The sequence below is a fragment of the Rhinatrema bivittatum genome, chromosome 2, assembly GCF_901001135.1.
Source record: "Rhinatrema bivittatum chromosome 2, aRhiBiv1.1, whole genome shotgun sequence".
NCBI classification, from domain to species: Eukaryota; Metazoa; Chordata; class Amphibia; order Gymnophiona; family Rhinatrematidae; genus Rhinatrema; species Rhinatrema bivittatum.
The window spans coordinates 575,744,892-575,762,779 of record NC_042616.1 but is presented as its reverse complement, the minus strand read 5'-3'; the positions used below and the strand labels follow the sequence as shown (position 1 = coordinate 575,762,779).

The window sequence follows — 17,888 nt, the reverse complement described above, 5'->3', positions numbered from 1 at the left end:
CCTGGCCATTTAGAGGTCTTTCTATATGAGTTTCCCTTGTGAGCAGGTTACTAGAGGATCTCCTTGCATCGGGGCAAACTTGATATACAGAACTAGTCAGGATGTTGGAGGGGAACCATTGGTGTTACCTCAAGTGCAAGGTCTGTTAGTTCAAATTTCAGTTACAAAATGAAGATCCTACTCAATTTTTTCTCATGGCCTGACACTTGAGAATTCTTGTTGAATAAGAAGGGCTATTCATGAGGTGGTGGATACCATTTTGTGAACAAGAAAGAAGTTCACTTCCTTGGCATACATGAGAGTTTGGAAAACCTTTTGAGGTTTAGTGCACAGCCAAGTAGGTTTCTTCCAAAAGTGTGTTGTCAATGCCTTACATGTTGGAATTTTTGTGGGATGATTTGACCGTGTTTGGTGTTGAATTCCTTAAGGATTTGAGTAGCAGCAATTTCCTGTTACAGAGGTAGATTTTCTGGAAAGTCTATTTCCTCTCATCCTGATGTGTGCCATTTTCTAAGGGGTGTGACACACATCAGTAAGGGATCCGTTCCCTATGTCGAATTTGAATCTAGTTTTGTCCTTTTTTTTGCTGGGCTCTATATTTTTGAATTGTTGAGGAAAATTTCAACCAAACTTCTCACTCTTAAAGTAGTGTTTTTGGTTGCAATCTGTTCAGCCTGGCGTATTTTTGAGTTGCAAGCCCTTTGCTGTAGGGAGCTATTTTTTATTTCCTTGGAGGACATGGTAAAGATTCATACAGTGTTCTCCTACCCAAGGTAGTTTACTCCTTTTCATCTTAATAAGGTGGGGTGTGTGTGTGTCCCTTCTTTTCATAGAGAGTCACTTAGGGAGGAGTATACTCAACTGCACTGTTTGGATGTGAAGGGAAACTCTCTTATGGTATTTAAAGGTTTCCAGTAGTTTCTGGAGTTCAGATAATCTTTTGTGATGTTCTGTGGCTCCAGAAAAAGTGAGGTGTCTACGAAGGCTTTGATAGAATGCTGTATTAAAGTAGTAGTTGGTGCAGCTTATATGAACAAAGTTGGTCTGTGCCTCAGGGCTTAAGAGCATGTTCTACAAAAGAGCAGGCAACTTCATGGGCTGAAAGATGTTTGGTGTCACTAGGGGATGTTTACAAAATGGCAGACTGGTCTTTCTTGTGTTCTTTTTTGAAGCATTCTCGTTTGGATTTTCAGGCCAGGAAAGAAGCTTCCTTTGGAGCAGAAGTCTTAAGAGTAGGTTTTGGCAATGTCCCACTGTTACAAAGTTAGCTTTGGTATATCCCATGCATCTGTATGGTCAGACACGATAAAAAAGGAGAGAGTTTGGCTTACCTGATAATTTCCTTTCCTTGAGTCCAGCCAGACTAGTCCAGAATGAGCCCTATTCTGCCAAACATATTCTATTTCAGATTGTTCAGGAAGAAATTTCCTATTACTGCAGATTCAGAAGAGTGGTAAATTTGTTTTTTTTCCTTTTGTTACATGAAGTCAGTTGTGTTCCTAGGATTATTTCTGTTATATTTTAGAGGCTCTCATGTCGGGGGCGAGGTAGAGATTTTAGTGAATTATTCTTAGCTTGTTACAGAGAGTATACTGGCAGGCTGAGGACAGCATGGGAGACTATAAAGAGTGATGTCAGCAAACCTGTTGGACTCTGTCTCCATCTGCTGGTTGGTGGGAATAACCCATGCATCTGGACTGGTCTGGATGGACTCATGAAAAGGAAATTTCAGGTAAGCCTAAATTTCTCCTTGTGTACCAGTGTTTGTTTATCCCAGGACAAGCAGGATGCTAGTCCTCACATATTGGTGACATCACCGACGGAGCCCAGCGCGGGAAATCTTTCTGTCAAAGTTTCTAGAAACTTTTGACTGGCCCTGTGAGGCCACTGAGCATGCCCAGCATGCCATGATATTCTCTGCCACAGGTGTCTCTCTTCGGTCTTCACTTTTCCGCGCTGCTTTAGGCATCGCGGGACAGGAGCCGTTGCGTTTTTCACACAATTTTCTGACTGAAAAGTCATATTTTTTGGATATTCTCTCTCATAGACGTCTCTAGGGGTTTCTTATCACCGGCTGGTGACTACCTCGCTCTTTATTCTCATTTTTGGAAAACTTCTCTTCTCAACGAATTCACATCATCGACGGCCGTCGATGACAAAATGGCTACGGGCTTCAAAAAATGCCCGATTCTGCAACAGAACCATGTCGATCACCGACCCACATTCGGAATGTGTCCTCTGCCTCGGCGAAAAACATGATGTAAGTACATGTTCCAAATGCGCCGAGATGACAGCAAAAGGGCGAAAAGCTAGGCAGGAGAAAATGGAACATTTGTTCCAGCTCCAACTAATTCCTTCTCCTTCCAAATCGTCGAAGTCATTTCCGGCTGGAGCGACTAAAAGAGCCTTGCTTAAAAAACCGCGCCTGGACGGATCCGGTGATCATCCTTCTTCGCCATCGTCCGTAATATCGACGAAGTCGGCAGACTATCTAAAGTTAAAACATCGGCATCGACATCATTGACCGTCATCGTCGGCATCGATGTCCCAAGAAGAATCGATGGCAAAGCGGCCACGGGACCAGGAAACACCGGTCCCTTCGACGCCTGGGCCCTCACCTCCATCGATTCCAGATACTCCTCTACAGGATCCTTCGTCGCAGCCTCCGCCACCGCTTACAACTGCTCTGATTCCACCAGTTGTACAGCCGGAATTGTCTGACCTCATCAGACAAGCGGTCATCCAGGCTCTCAAGGAGCAACCACTTCCGGCGACCCCCGCCGATGCCTCCAGCATCGATGCCGGTGGGCCCACCGATGCCCATGCCCTTCTTGGCACTGAGGACACCGAGACTCGTTACGTCACCGGCATCGGTTGGCCCACCGATGCCGGTGCCCTTCTTGGCACTGAGGACACCGAGACTCGTTACGTCATCGACATCCATCTTCGCCCAGATTCCATCGGGCTCTTCGATGCCGTCCTCAATACCGTCGATGTCAACCACAGTTCCATCGAGGCAACCATCATCCGAGCCTCCCGAGCTACAAGACCTCGCATTTTATCGACGACTTTTGCAAAGATACCAAAATGTCATCGACAACCTACCATCAACAAAACCTCAGGACACCTTACCATTGTTTTCCACCGATGATCCACAGCCAGGCCCTTCAGGCCTTCACTTCCCTCCCAGGTCATCACCAAAATTTCCCTTCAGAGGTGACTTTGATTCTTGGGATGACCAGCAGTCTATAACATCCTCTGAGGCATTCATGTCTGAACCTTCTCCTCCAGATCAAAAAAAAAAATCACCTCCAGAGGATTTATCATTCTCAACATTCGTTCAAGACATGGCTGATTCCATCCCCTTCAAACTCACAGCAGAAGAAGATACCAGACAACAAACCCTTGAGGTTCTACAGTTTGTAGACCCGCCTAAACAAGTGCTGGCTGTGTCAATCCATGAGGTTCTCTTGGATCTCCAAAGCCGCATCTGGGAGCATCCATCCTCTGTTCCGCAGTGAACAAGCGTGTGGACACAACCTATATAGTGCAGTCAGCTCCAGGATATCAAAAACAGCAGTTACCACACCATTCTGTTGTTGTGGAGTCTGCACAGAAAAAATCCAGACGTGTGCATCCACACTCATCAACTCCACCTGGTAGAGACCATAGGTTTCTTGACTCATTAGGCATAAAAGTGTATCAGAGTTCCATCTTAAACACAAAAATTTCTGCTTACCAATTATATATCACACAATATCAAAGGAACCTATGGAAGCAAATGGAGGAATTTATTACCTCTTTACCTGCACAATTCCAAGAACAGCACAGGCCATAGTCAACAAAGGCCTAGAAGCCGGGAAACATGAGGTGAGGGCAGTATACGACAACTTTGAGATGGCTTCCAGAGCAGCAGCAGCTGGAATCACTGCCCGTAGATGGGCATGGCTCAAGGCCTCAGACCTCAGGCCTGAGGTTCAAGAAAAGCTTGTGGACCTGCCATGTGTCGGGGACAATTTATTTGAAGAGAAGGTCCAAGAAGCAGTACAACAGCTTAAGGACCATACAGAGACTCTACGTCAACTGTCTCAAACCCCACAAGAGCCCTCTACACAATCTTCTCGTCGCCTTTCCCGAAGGGAACCCAGACGCTCATACTACAGGTCACGAAGATACTACCCCCAATCTTCTAGGGGTAGATCAACCAGACCACAACAACGATCCCAGGCCAGACAGCCTAGGCCTACCCGTCCGCAACCTCCTGCACAAACAGGCCCAGTGGCAGGCTTTTGAAGTACAAGCCAGAGGACAAAACCAACCTCCAAATCCCCGACCAGACCTGCCAGTGGGCGGGAGAGTATCCTATTTTCACACACATTGGCAAAACATAACATCAGAACAATGGATACTTTCCATAGTGTCTCAGGGTTACAAACTAAATGTCCTCTCAATTCCTCCAGAATCTCCACCAAGTTTTTTCTCCCAACAACATTCTCAACTAATTCAATTACAAATAGAATTATCCATCCTTCTGAGAGCCAGGGCCATACAGCCAGTGCCCCGGACTCAGCAGGGCAGAGGATTCTATTCCCGATTATTTCCTCATTGCAAAGAAAACCGGAGGCCTACGTCCCATCCTAGACCTCAGAAATCTCAACAAATTTCTGAAAAAGGAAAAATTCAGGATGGTTTCTCTAGGCACCATGCTTCCACTTTTTCAAACAGGAGATTGGCTTTGTTCTCTGGATCTTCAAGACGCTTAACGTTCACATTCCCATATTCCCTCCTCATCGCAAATACCTGCGATTCATGGTAGGCCATCGACATTTCCAATACAGAGTTCTACCATTTGGACTGGCATCTGCTCCCAGAGTCTTCACCAAATGTCTAGCAGTAATAGCAGGACACTTATACAAAGAAGATGTCCATGTTTTCCCATATCTAGACGACTGGCTCATAAGGAGTCAATCTCAACAAGGAGCTCTCACTCTCTCTCACTCGAACAATTGCTCTACTTCACTCCATGGGATTTCTCATCAATTATCAAAAATCCCATCTTACTCCAACTCACCTACTTCACTTCATAGGAGCAGAATTGAACACCAATCTAGCAAAGGCCATTCTACCTGTAGATCGAGCAGACACACTCAATCTACTAGCAAAATCCATTTCCTTACAGAAACAAACGACAGCTCATCAGTTTCTCACTTTACTGGGCCACATGGCCTCCACAGTTCATGTTACTCCTATGGCATAACTAGCCATGAGAGTTACCCAATGGACTTTAAGATCACAATGGATCCAAGCCATTCAACCACTACATTCTCCAATTCAAGTGACCCACCAACTAAGATCATCTCTACTTTGGTGGAAAAACATGGACAACTTGCGCAAAGGCCTACCGTTTCAGCAGCCAGTCCCACAGATAACTTTATTTATTTATTTATCTATTTATTTATTTATTTATTTATTTAAAAATGTTTGTATACCGCTTTTACAAACTATGTTTAATCAAAACGGTTTACATAAAGCATTTCTAAAAAATTGAAATTAATTGCAATAAAACAAAAAATACAAAATAATTATAAAATACAAAAAATGTATTATCAAAAGAAAGTTACTAAATATAACAAATAAAATATCATAAGAGGCCATGTAAATATATGTAGGAATTGAATTATTAAGTGAACTTGAGAACTGGAATTGATTATTTGGTAGTTATGGATTTAAAAGCAATTTGAAATAGGTAAGTTTTTAAGGATTTTTTGAATTGAATCGAGTTAGGTAAGGATCTTAGTGAGTCTGGTAGTGTATTCCATAGAATTGGACCAGTGACTGAAAACGCTCTTTTTCTAGTAATCTCTAGTCGAGCCTGTCAGGGTGATGGAATATCGAGCAAATTTTTATTCATTGATCTGAGATGTCTGGCAGGTTTGTATATACGAAGAAATGAACATAGGGCAGTGGAGTTAGGATTGTGGATAAGAGAATGTATAATGGGTAAGATTTTATATTGTATTCTGTATTTGACTGGTAACCAATGTAATGAAGTAATATGAGTTTTGATTGAAGAACTGGTTAAGATACGAGCAGCTGTATTTTGAATTACTTGGAGTGACTGAAGTGTATTATCTGGAAGACCTGTATATAAAGAATTACAGTAATCGAGCCCAGAAAAGACAATAGATTGAAGAACAGTTCGAAAATCTTGAAAAAATAGTAAAGGACGCAGACGTTTCAGAAGTTGTAGTTTGAAAAAAGAATTTTTTGTAACTAGTGAAATGTGTTGCTTTAATGATAAATCTGAATTAATGGTTATGCCTAAATTTTTTGCTGCTTTAGACTACAGATGCACCCACCTTGGGTTGGTGAGCTCACATAGACAGTCTCCAAACCCAGGGCACCTTGAAGCAACGTTTCAAATCAATTTCCTGGAGCTTCGAGCTATACGTTATGCGCTGCATGCGTTCAAGGACTGCCTTTCACACAAGACTGTTCTGATCCAAACAGACAACACAGTAGCCATGTGGTACATCAACAAACAGGGAGGTACGGGCTCGTATCTCCTTTGTCAAGAAGCTGCACAGATTTGGGGCTGGGCCCTGGAACACTCAATGTACCTTCGGGCCACTTATCTAGTAGGCATTCAAAATGTACTAGCAGATCGTCTCAGTCGTCAATTTCAACCACACGAATGGTCCCTAGATCCCTTAGTAGCGACCAGGATTTTTCAGTGTTGGGGCCAACCGACAATAGACCTCTTTGCGTCACATCTGAATCACAAAGTGGACAATTTCTGTTCTCTACACAAACAGAAAAACCAGCCAGCCAAGGACGCCTTTGCTCGCCCTTGGAACTCAGGCCTTCTATACGTGTATCCTCCAATACTGCTCATAACCAAAACTCGAGTGAAGCTACAACAGGACAAGGGATCCATGATACTCATAGCCCCGTATTGGCCTCGACAAGTATGGTTTCCCACACTTCTAGACCTCTCAGTCAGGGATCCAATTCGCCTGGGAGTAGCCCCCACTCTCATAACTCAGGATCAGGGTCGGTTACGCCATCCCAACCTTCAATCCCTATCCCTGACAGCATGGATGTTGAAAGCTTGATCTTACAACCCCTCAATCTTTCAACCAATGTATCTCAAGTACTCATAGCTTCACGTAAACCTTCCACACGAAAGAACTATTCTTCCAAATGGAAAAGGTTTACTTTGTGGTGCAGGCAAAAGGATATCGATCCTTTCACTTGCCCCACTACTTCTACTTCTCTACTAAACTACTTGTATCATCTTTCAGAATCTGGTCTCCAGACTTCTTCGGTAAGGGTTCATTTAAGTGCAATCTCAGCCTATCATAACAAGATGGGAGATGCACCTATTTCCACACAACCTCTCATAAGCAGATTTATGAGAGGTTTAACACATCTTAAACCACCAATTTGACCACCAGTCACAGAATGGGATCTAAATTTGGTATTAACAAGGCTCATGCATTCTCCTTTTGAACCCATAGATTCCTGTGACCTTAAATATCTCACATGGAAGACTGTCTTCCTCATAGCCATTACATCAGCTAGAAGGGTTAGTGAGTTACAGGCACTTGTTACAAAGTTCCTACATGACAGAGTGGTTCTCCGTACACATCCAAAATTCCTCCCCAAGGTAGTTACGGAATTTCATTTGAACCAATCCATAGTTTTACCCACATTCTTTCCAAGGCCTCATTCTCACCCAGGAGAAACAGCCTTACACACCTTGGACTGTAAACGTCAACCGCACTGCAGTCCACAGAAAATCCACACAACTGTTTGTGTCTTACGATCCAAACAAACCGGGAAAAGCGGTGGGTAAACATACTATATCCAACTGGCTTGCAGATTGCATACAGTTTTGCTATGAAAAAGCAGGCCTTCCTCTCCAAGGGCGAGTAAAGGCACACTCAGTAAGGGCAATGTCAACCTCAGTAGCACACTATCGTTCAGTGCCAATTATTGACATATGTAAAGCAGCAACATGGAGTTCTCTTCACACCTTTGCAGCTCATTACTGTTTGGACAAAGAAGGACGACAAGATTCAGCCTATGGACAATCTGTCTTAAAGAACCTGTTTCCAGTATAATCCAGTATAATCCTTCTACAACCAACCTACTGTGATTTGCGGCTGACTCATATTCAACAACAATACATCACTGTTGCTTCACTAAGAAATGACTCTGCCTCTAGCTTGCTAATCACCCATATGTGAGGACTAGCATCCTGCTTGTCCTGGGATAAAGTACAATTGCTTACCTTGTAATAGGTGTTATCCCAGGACAGCAGGATGTAGCTTCACAGAACGCACCCGCCACCCCGCGGAGTTGGGTCTCACTCCTTTTATTATTTCATTTTTGCTAAAGCTTATTGCTACATACGAGACTGAAGAGAGACACCTGTGGCAGAGAATATCCTGGCATGCTGGGCATTCTCAGTGGCCTCACAGGGCCAGTCAAAAGTTTCTAGAAACTTTGACAGAAAGATTTCCTGCGCTGGGCTCCGTTGGTGACGTCACTCATATGTGAGGACTACATCCTGCTGTCCTGGGATAACACCTATTACAAGGTAAGCAATTTTGCTTTTTGTTTACAGTGTTATATGTATTTGGCACCATGTATGATGTCCTAAAGTTGAGATGTATGCCTCTTTTGGGACTTTCCCTATGGATGTGCATTTGGTATCCACCCTTACATTACATAAAGAGTATTAATTTAATATTCAAATGTATTCCTTAGCTGCACAAATAGTTATCTATAAACTATAGGAAAGCAGAAACAGATGAAATCAGTCTTGTTTTTAGCATCTAATCCTTAACCAAAGCTTTGCTGGATATAGTCTCTTCCATGCTGCCAAGTAAGTAAAAGTGCTTTTATTCATTCTGATGTTGCTTTGTAAAATGTATGTATTTTATGTTGGTTTATGCATGCTTATATTCCACAACTTCCAATACAATTGTGTTCATGTCCCTAATATTCCAAAAGCATACATAGTAGAAAACACAGGATTATAAAGTTTAAAAAAATAAAAAAAAAGAAAGATTGAGGAGAGTGCAGTTTGCTATGGACACACATAGATCATTCCAGCTGAAGAAAGTCTGGTATCATAATTCATTACACACTTTTGCTGTACTTTTCAAGAAAGTTGTGTGTTCATTTTTATTTTTTTCATGCTGACTCGCAGTCCAAGAGAAGAAATTTGCAAAAACAATGAAAATGCAGGCAAAACTAAAATTTGGTTAGTTCTCCATGGATAAACAGGTACAAATACAGCCACATAAGTGGGTGACATCATCAGTTGCTGTGATGCGGAATGTGCTCTCACAGGTCGATTTTAAAAGCGTTGCTTGCGCAGAAATGGCCCTATACGTGCAGATGTGGGCTGCACATGAGCAACGCAGTTTTTAAGAAGCCGCAAAGTCCACACGTACATACCTGTAGAAAATGGGCATGGCATGGGCATTCCTGGGTGGGGCGAAGAGTTACACGCGTAACTCCAAATTTTAGAAAATCTGACCATGGTGCGCATTGGTGTGTTATCCACACGAATTTACTGCTAGTTCTGATGAGGAGCAAGACTAGAGATCTCAAGTTTTAGGGATTTTCAAGGCTGCTGAACTACCATATATAATCAGGGGGGGGGGGGGGGGGAGTGTGCGCACTGTAGGAGAGGTAATATTACTGTGAGGCAGTGCCCCTAGTTTGTCTTCAGGTCTGTGGGAATCGCCGCTTATTCTCACATATGGTGATATGCGTGAAATTTTTTTTCTAAAGCTTTGCACGGAAAAAAAAACAAACAGCCTCTAAGAAAGTGTCTGTTGGGAGTACAGAGAGTTGTGAAGGGGATCTGTGGTTCTAAATGTAGTACAGAACACATAGGGCCTGTGGCTCTAAAACAAAGTACAGAGCACAGTAGCTTGTAAAAGGGTGGCTCAGCAGCTGCACTGAAGAAAAAAAAGTTTAAAAGTTTTAGGTAAAGAGGAAACTGTGAAGTGGGCCTGGTTGCAGGGACACCCAGGAAGTGATAGGCTTGTACTGGCTAATGGGAGAATCCTAAATGGAAATAGATAGGGATTAAAAGTGATTTAGTTAATGCTTGTTATGCAGGCTTTTCTTTTTTACTTTTTTGCCTTGAAAAAGAAAAGAGGAAGGAACACTGGTGCAGCAGGGCTTGCTAAATAGAGTGTGACCCTGGAAAAGCTGCCAGAGTAGGCTATGAGTGCAATGAATAGCAACAGAGCGGGGCCCATTTTCAGCAAGCAAGCCACTCTGCAGGGAAGGTGTGCAGCCACGAGAAAATCTGGAGTGGAGCAGCCAGGATACTGCAGCACCTGAATGCAGCAATCTGAGAGCATGACTAAAGGAAGCTGCCAAGCACTGATCCAGAATCTTCAGGAGGGAGATAGGAAGTTACAAGAGAGCCTTGCAAGGAATCAGTGGGCATGGGCTGAGCAAAAACAGAACCAGGAAGCACACTGGGCTGTGGTCAACTTCTGTTTGAAGTGGAGCCTTGTAGCCTGGTCAAGAAGTGGTGACAGAGTACCCAAGAAGGGGTACTACAGCATGGCCAGCAGTCTGCAACACAGATTGGCCAGAGGATGGCGCTACAGGTGGTTCTGAGGAAAACCCTGTAGGGTGCCCAAATACTGCCGGGATTCCAGAGACTGCTCCCATGAGAAGCCCCGAGAAGGGGGTGGTGAAGAACCCTGAAAGAGCGGTCACAGAGAGCCCTGGAGAGGGAAACATAGATTGCCCAGGAGGAGGCAGTATTGAGAAGTTGAAAGTTGGCACTACAGGAGGTCCCGTGTTTGAGCACACCCCGTAGTGTGCTCAAACACTACCTGGAGTCCAGAGACAACGCCCATGAGAAGCCCAGAGAGAGAGAGAGAGGTCACAGAAAGGCAAGCAAGAGATGCCATTTCGAGCCCAGATGGAGGCACTCCAGAGTTTACAGATGTGGAAACTGTGGAGAGCCCAGAGGGAGGTGCTGCGGAGAACCTGGAGGAAGAGGCCATGGAAAGCCCAGAGATTGACGATGTGGAGACTCCAACAACTGAGGATATAGAGGAGCCTAGGAGGGGCTCTACATCAGAGAGACCAGATGCCAGGAAGTGGGTGCAGCTGCCTATACAGGAACCAGCATTGGTGGTTCCCAGTTGGTCCATAAAGCTCTGGAGTGGATTTTGAACCCAGAGCCAGCAAAGGACTCTGTTAAAGGACTGGGGATGTACACTGCATGAATGGCACACTGGGTAGTGGTCATGATGCTGTTAAAGGTAACCCTAGGAGATGGGGGTAAGCATGTCGCTAGGTCCCCGTTCCCAAGCTGGTGGGAAGCCAGAGAAAGGGGAATAGGATGTCTTGGACTCTCCTGAATGGGATCCAGGAGGGAGTAAGGATGCTTGGCCCAATGGGTCCAAGCTGAGGGGAGGGGTATGTGCCCCTAGTGTTCCCCTAGTGTTTAAGGTGCCTGGTCCACCTTAAATTTCTTAGAGAGTATGCTGTATGGGTAGGATCCTGCCAGCAGATGGACCTCAGAGGGTATAACCAGAGATTGGAGAATAAGAGCTGGGATCCAGGTGGGGGTAATCAGACCAGGCAAAGGGCTCAAAGAGGAAGGCAACTCCTGTAACGAAACATTGTTCAAACACTGAGCTGAGATGAAGCTGAACTGTGAGGGAAGCAGTACTGAACTGTTAATAAAGAGAGAGTACACTGTTCTGAAGGGAAAACAGTCTACTGTTATGCATGTGTGAAGCTGTAATAAAGATATGCCATTTTAAGAAAGGCTTGAATCAGACTAGTTTGTCTCCAAGCCTGTGGGAATCACCGCTTGTTCCCACAATGATACTAGATATATCTACCACTGTAAGAGGGGCACTTTCAGCTCAGGGTGGGCTTGAATCATAAGAACCTTATCCAAACCCTTTTTTAAAACCTAGTTACACTAACTAGAGCTTAATTATGTGTTGAGTGAAAGAATTTCTCTGATTTGTTTTAAATGAGCTATTTGCTAACTTTATGGAGTACCCTCTAGTCCTTCTATTGTCTGAGAGAGTAAATAACTAATTTACATTTACCTGTTCAAGTCCTTCATTCCCTCCGCCATGGCCAGGGTGCAAGGGTCTATAGAACACCAATGTAATGCTGCACCCCCCCAAACCCACCCTAAGCTGAAAGTGCCCCTCTTACAGTAGTAGATATATATAGTGTCATATTGTCTCTCTTACAGTTCTCTCTCTCGCTCTATCCAGGACATGAAAAAACTGTTTTTCCCCTTGTGTGAGCATATGCACGTAAAAGCCGCTAAAACCCTGGTAGTAATATCCGCAGGACATTTACTCAAACCATCTCTTAAGATCATGCTCACACATATATGTGGTGGGGTATTTTAAATGATATGTGCGAATGTGTGCGCACAATATAAAATTGTAGTGTATCTCTGCTTGCGTGCCGATACGCATATTTATGAGCTCACGCGCGTTCTTTTTAAAATTAGCCAGTATAAGCTCAGAAAGATGCAGAAGTCTTTCTGAGTATTCACAGGTATTCCTAGATAGCTGCTGCCATGTGAGTCTCCTCAGTCATTTTTTTATTCTTTCTTTACTGTTGCTGTATTATTTGCAATTTTTGTTTTTCATATTTTTTAATCCTTTTTTGAATTTCAAAAAAAATATTTTAGCATTGTTTGTTTCTTCTCATTCCATAATGTTGGATAAAGCTTCTAAGGCTGGTAAGAGATCCTTCAGTCTATGTACTAAATGCAGACACGAGATGGGTAGCCAGGACCTACGTGACCTCTGCCTCCAATGTTTGGAATACACACATGGTTCCTCTAAATGCATGACTTGTGGCAGAATGTTCCTATGAGCTCATACCTGCAGGATTATGAAATTGAAATACCTGATCTTCCTCTTCAGAAGACCAGTACCATGTTCAAAAAGGTGATAGTTTGAGTGGTTGAGATTCCTTCTTGTCATGCCAGTTGAAAAAGGAAAAACAATCCTCTGGCACAATCTGCAAAATAATACTGCACTAATATCTGTACTATGGAAAAAGTCACTCCAATGCTGAGAAGCCATCGGTGCCATCCATGTCAACAGTTTCAGCACCATTCCATGTTGTTATATCTCCAAAGGCTTTGGCACTGAAAGCTATGTGTCGAAATGCATCGACAGCAATAGTTCTCTTCGGCTCAGTTCACCATCTGCTTAACAGTTAAGTCATGGAGTCAGATTCATCTTTGATTATTGCCCAACCTCTTCCTCCTTTGCAGGAATGTCACATTTATTCAGAAGTTATGGACAGATTTCATGCAGTCTTATATGAAAAAGTCACCATCAACTCCTACTCCAGCACATTTTCCAGAACCTATACTGGACAGATATTTAGGAGATCTTCATTCACAGTCTCCCACCACACTGTATTAGAAAAATGCAATTATCACAACCTGAGTTTAAAAAACAATCTTCAGGTTCTGTAACCTCTAAGGAAAAATTATTGGCTAAAAAGTTTCCAATGATCATTCCAGATTCCAAGGAAGGATCTTTGTCCTCTTTTGATTCTTACTCACTTCATTCTTTCAGTGAGTCAAACAGGTTACCCTCTGATCTTTCACTGGACCCTCCTAGAAGCAGTTCCCCACCAGAAGATATATTATATATTGATTTCTTCAAAAGATGTCTAAATCTTTACCATTTAAGCTGGAAGAAGACACACACATAGAGGAGTGCAGGGCATATTGAAAGTCACTCAAGTATCTAAACAGCCCAAAGCAGTCCCTGTTGAGAAAGTATTACAAGCCTTACAAATAAATATCTGGCCAACTCTGCTTTCAGTTCCTCTAGTAGCAAAGAAAATACTTAAAATACAGAGTTCAGTAGTGCCCAGGGCACACCATAATTCAGCTCCCTCATGATTCAGTGGTAGTGGAATAAATGCTCAAAAGAAGTCAATAAATCTATTCCAGTACTTCTCCAAGAAAGGAATCAAAACTGTTAGATACTACTAGTAAAAGATTATTTTAATCACACATTACAATCAAAAATTGCAACATATCAGTTACAGATGGTGCCTCCCAAGATCTTGGTCAGCAAGATCAAATTAAATTTTTTACATCTCATCTCAGGGAGGCTGAAGAGTGACCTACATTTTTAATCAGATCGGTATATATAGCTGGTCCTTGTTAATCAAGAGCGGAGACCGAATCGCTTCAATACTATATTTGTACTAAAAGAGTGTGTGAATTTTGGCGCATTAGTTAAGCAAATTTTCTGGCTCATTTAGTAGTCATCTATATACAGCCCCCGAGGCAGCCCCTGGTGGGGCGAAACTCGGCCTGAGTCGGGCACACGCACAAAATTTACGTCTCCTCCTAAATAAAAGTTTAACTTGGACATTTCTTGGTGTCTAATCTACATTATTGCCTATTTGACACATCTTTACAATCCTTAGCTATGGCAATAGCAACAAGAAGACTTGCTTGACTAAAAGCATCAGGACGTAAGAGAGGACATCCATGACAAATTGTCAGGTGTTCCATGTCCTGGAGACCACTTATTTATAGAAAAATAGAGGCAGTAGATTTCATAAAGGAGCATTGTATCACCTTACAGACTCTCACAGTAGCAACATTAGAGCAATCTACTAAAAAAAATTCTATCATCAGCCCTATAGAAAACAATATTATCCTTGCAGAAGGTACCGACCTTACTCTTATTGTTGGCAGTGTACATTCCCAAAAAATCAGCAGCATCAGTCTCAACAGCATCAACCAGGGTCACGAACTAGAGCTAGGGCTCAGCAGAAGCAACCACAACAATTGGCTAAAAAAGCAAATTCTAATTTTTGACTACTGAATTGTAATCCAGATTCACGTGCTTCAAAACCTTCCTGTGGAGGAGATCATGTGATGCAGTGAAGGGAGAAGACACGCGCTCCCCTTCTCCGTTTCTCACCCCCTATCCAAACACATTTTTCGCCAGCCAAGGGGTTTAATTTGCTACTCTTTTCCACTACCTCGACCTGCTAGCACTCGCCCGACATACATACCCCGCAATTCGAAGATAACCATGTGACTTACAAAGCGGGACAAGGAGAAGGAAAAAGACAAGGGTAGGCTTCAGGACTCGCAAAAGGAGGACGATCCCGGTCCCTCTGAAGTGCTGCACAGTGCCGCCCTCGCTGACATTAAAACAGTGGTACAGGAAGCCCTGCGGCTCGACCTACAAGCTATTTTGCTGAAACTTACAGAATTTTCCACATCCATAATGGGGTTTGAGGCTTGTGTGGCAGACATAGAACAGCGGGTATCAGATATTCAAGATGGTCACCGAGACCACGAGTCAGAACTAGCTGCTCTTAAAGCTATGCTGACCAAGCATGCAGAGCGCATAGAAGACCTGGAAAACAGGTCCCGCCGCTCAAATCTTCGCTTTGTCGGCTTGCCTGAGTCCATTACAGAGGGGGATCTCCCATCAATGCTGGAGTTCTGTCTGTCTCGGGAGTTGGAACTACCTGCGGTGCATGGCCCTTTAAAGATTGAGAGAGCACACTGCCTTGGGTCTAAAAGAGTTGGTGCCTCTTGACCTAGAGTGGTCATTGACAAAATCCTTAATTTTGTCTATAAAACTGACATTTTAAGGGCACTGCGGGCGGGTAAGTCTCTCTCTCTCTCTCAGTTATGCTAATCAAAAAGTTTTAGTTTTCAGGATTTCTCCGCAGCTCTCAGTATCCAGCGTAAAAACATGGCCCCCTTCAGTGCCAAGCTCTATGCCCTGGGCTCTCTTCTCCTGAAGAGGCACAGCCATTTCTCAGCTTGGATGAAGCCTGATGTACACAGACCACATGCACTAGTAATCCTTAGCAGTGAGCATCAGTCATGTTGCCATGCATCCACTATGGTGAATTGGAGCTGACATGATTTGAGGCCGACAATGATCAGTTTCATATTGGTTTTTCTTCTGAGGTCTCATCGGTGACAGCTTCCTGGAGGATGGCAGTTTTCTTTCTTGTTGAAGCATTTGGAGAGACAACCTCTGTCTTTGACTTTATTTCTAACAGTTTACTTTACTCTTTGGGATGCATGACTGTCTGGTACCTCTTTGACCTACAGCCATTCTCCTCATTGACTTAGTTTTGCTGTTTAATGCCCCCAGCTAAGGGGATTCACTGAAGTCATTCCCGATGGGACATATTGTTCAATTGGATGGGGGGGGGGGGGGGGGTTGGGGAACAGAATGCACACTTGTGATCTTTATTGTTGGAGGGTTTGTGTGAATTTAGGGGAATTAGGGTTTATAGGGCAAAGGGAGAGGCAGGGAGGGAACGGGATGGGGGGTACTTGGTCAGACCAGAGGGGAAACCACATACTGTTTTCTTTGTACCTTGTGTTCCAAGTTCACATTGGCCCCACAGACTCGGGCGTGTTGGCGGTAGGGTGGTAATAGGAGGATGGGTGCCTCTGCTGGGAGGATCTCCATCGGACGTTACATTTTACACTTTTTTATAGAAGCTACTGTCCCACCCCCAGATGACTAAATGGGGCATGCACATTTTTTCATGGAATGTGTGCGGCATTAACTCATCTGTTAAACGTTCTAAAATTCTCACGACCCTGAGAAGAAAGTCAGCAGACTTAGTATTTTTACAAGAAACCCATTTGAATGACTTGGAACACAAGAAATTGTGTAGAAACTGAGTAGGCGCTGTTCACTTTGCCTCAGCCACAACCCGGTCGGCAGGGATCGTGGTGCTCATTGGGAAACATGTCCCCTTAAAGTCCACACAAATTAAGGACCCACGAGGCAGATATATAGTATTAGTTACGGAGCTCCAGCAGAATACATATGTGTTTTGCAATTTATATGCTCCCAATAATCCTGGTCTCGAGTTTTTTTTCGAGAAATCTATGGCCACCTACTCCCATATGTAGACCATGAAATCATGATTGGGGGGGGGGGGGGATTTTAATTTTGTATGAGATTTTCAGCTAGACAAGGCCAAAGCCCATACGAGTGTCTCCCATTCTAGTAATTGTATTCTCTTCCTCGAACAGTCCTTGCAGTTGGTGGATGCTTGGAGGACATTACAACTCTCGGACAAAGATTTCACCCATGTATCACGAGCACACCCCACACAATCCAGGTTAGATTATATTCTTATCAGTTCACATACCTTCTCTAAATTGCACGAGGCCCAAATAGATTATATGGTGATTTCTGATCATGCCCCGGTGTGGATATCGCTTACAGAGTTACATGCAATCCCGCAAGCCTTTATATGGCGGTTTCCATACTATTTGGCAGATAGTCCTCAATTTCAGGAGTACCTCCGTGACAAGTGGAAAGATTACCAACAACTTAACAAAGCCCATGTGGCTGACCCCCATCCTATTTTGGTACACAGCGAAGGCGGTCCTGAGGGGAGACATTATTTCCTACACGGTCTGTAAGAGGAAAATGCTAGATAAACAGCTGTTGTCCCTGACTGAGCAACTATAGCGGGCAAAGCGCCATTTGGCACATGCTCACACCTGTGTTAATAAGGAATGTTTTTTTACCCTTCAGAGCACCATTAACTTGTTACATCAAAGGGAGGAAAAAAGTCTGGTTTACTACTAATATAAATTATTCCAGTTCATTAACAAATCGGGCAGGTTGTAAGCCTCATTCGAACCCAACGCAGTTCCTGTTATATAGCCACCATTAGAGGTCCATCAGGCTGGATGGCTTCTGACACTCCTACCATTCTGAATATGTTTCAAGAATATTATTCTGGCCTGTACCGCTCGGAAACTTGGGACCCAGAAGCCTGCCGCGATTAACACAAACCCAACAGGACTGGTTGAACCA

At 43.6% G+C, this 17,888-nt stretch overlaps 1 protein-coding gene across 2 annotated transcripts in view; it reads left to right on the top strand.

Moving 5' to 3' along the window:
• Positions 1–17,888, top strand: part of NAPG (NSF attachment protein gamma) — a 116,657-nt gene that overhangs the window by 29,169 nt on the left and 69,600 nt on the right. For both annotated transcript variants that reach the window (XM_029590982.1, XM_029590983.1), the window contains exon 4: positions 8,876–8,893. In XM_029590982.1, coding sequence (XP_029446842.1) covers positions 8,876–8,893 — 18 coding nt within the window. The remainder of the gene's footprint in view (positions 1–8,875; positions 8,894–17,888) is intronic.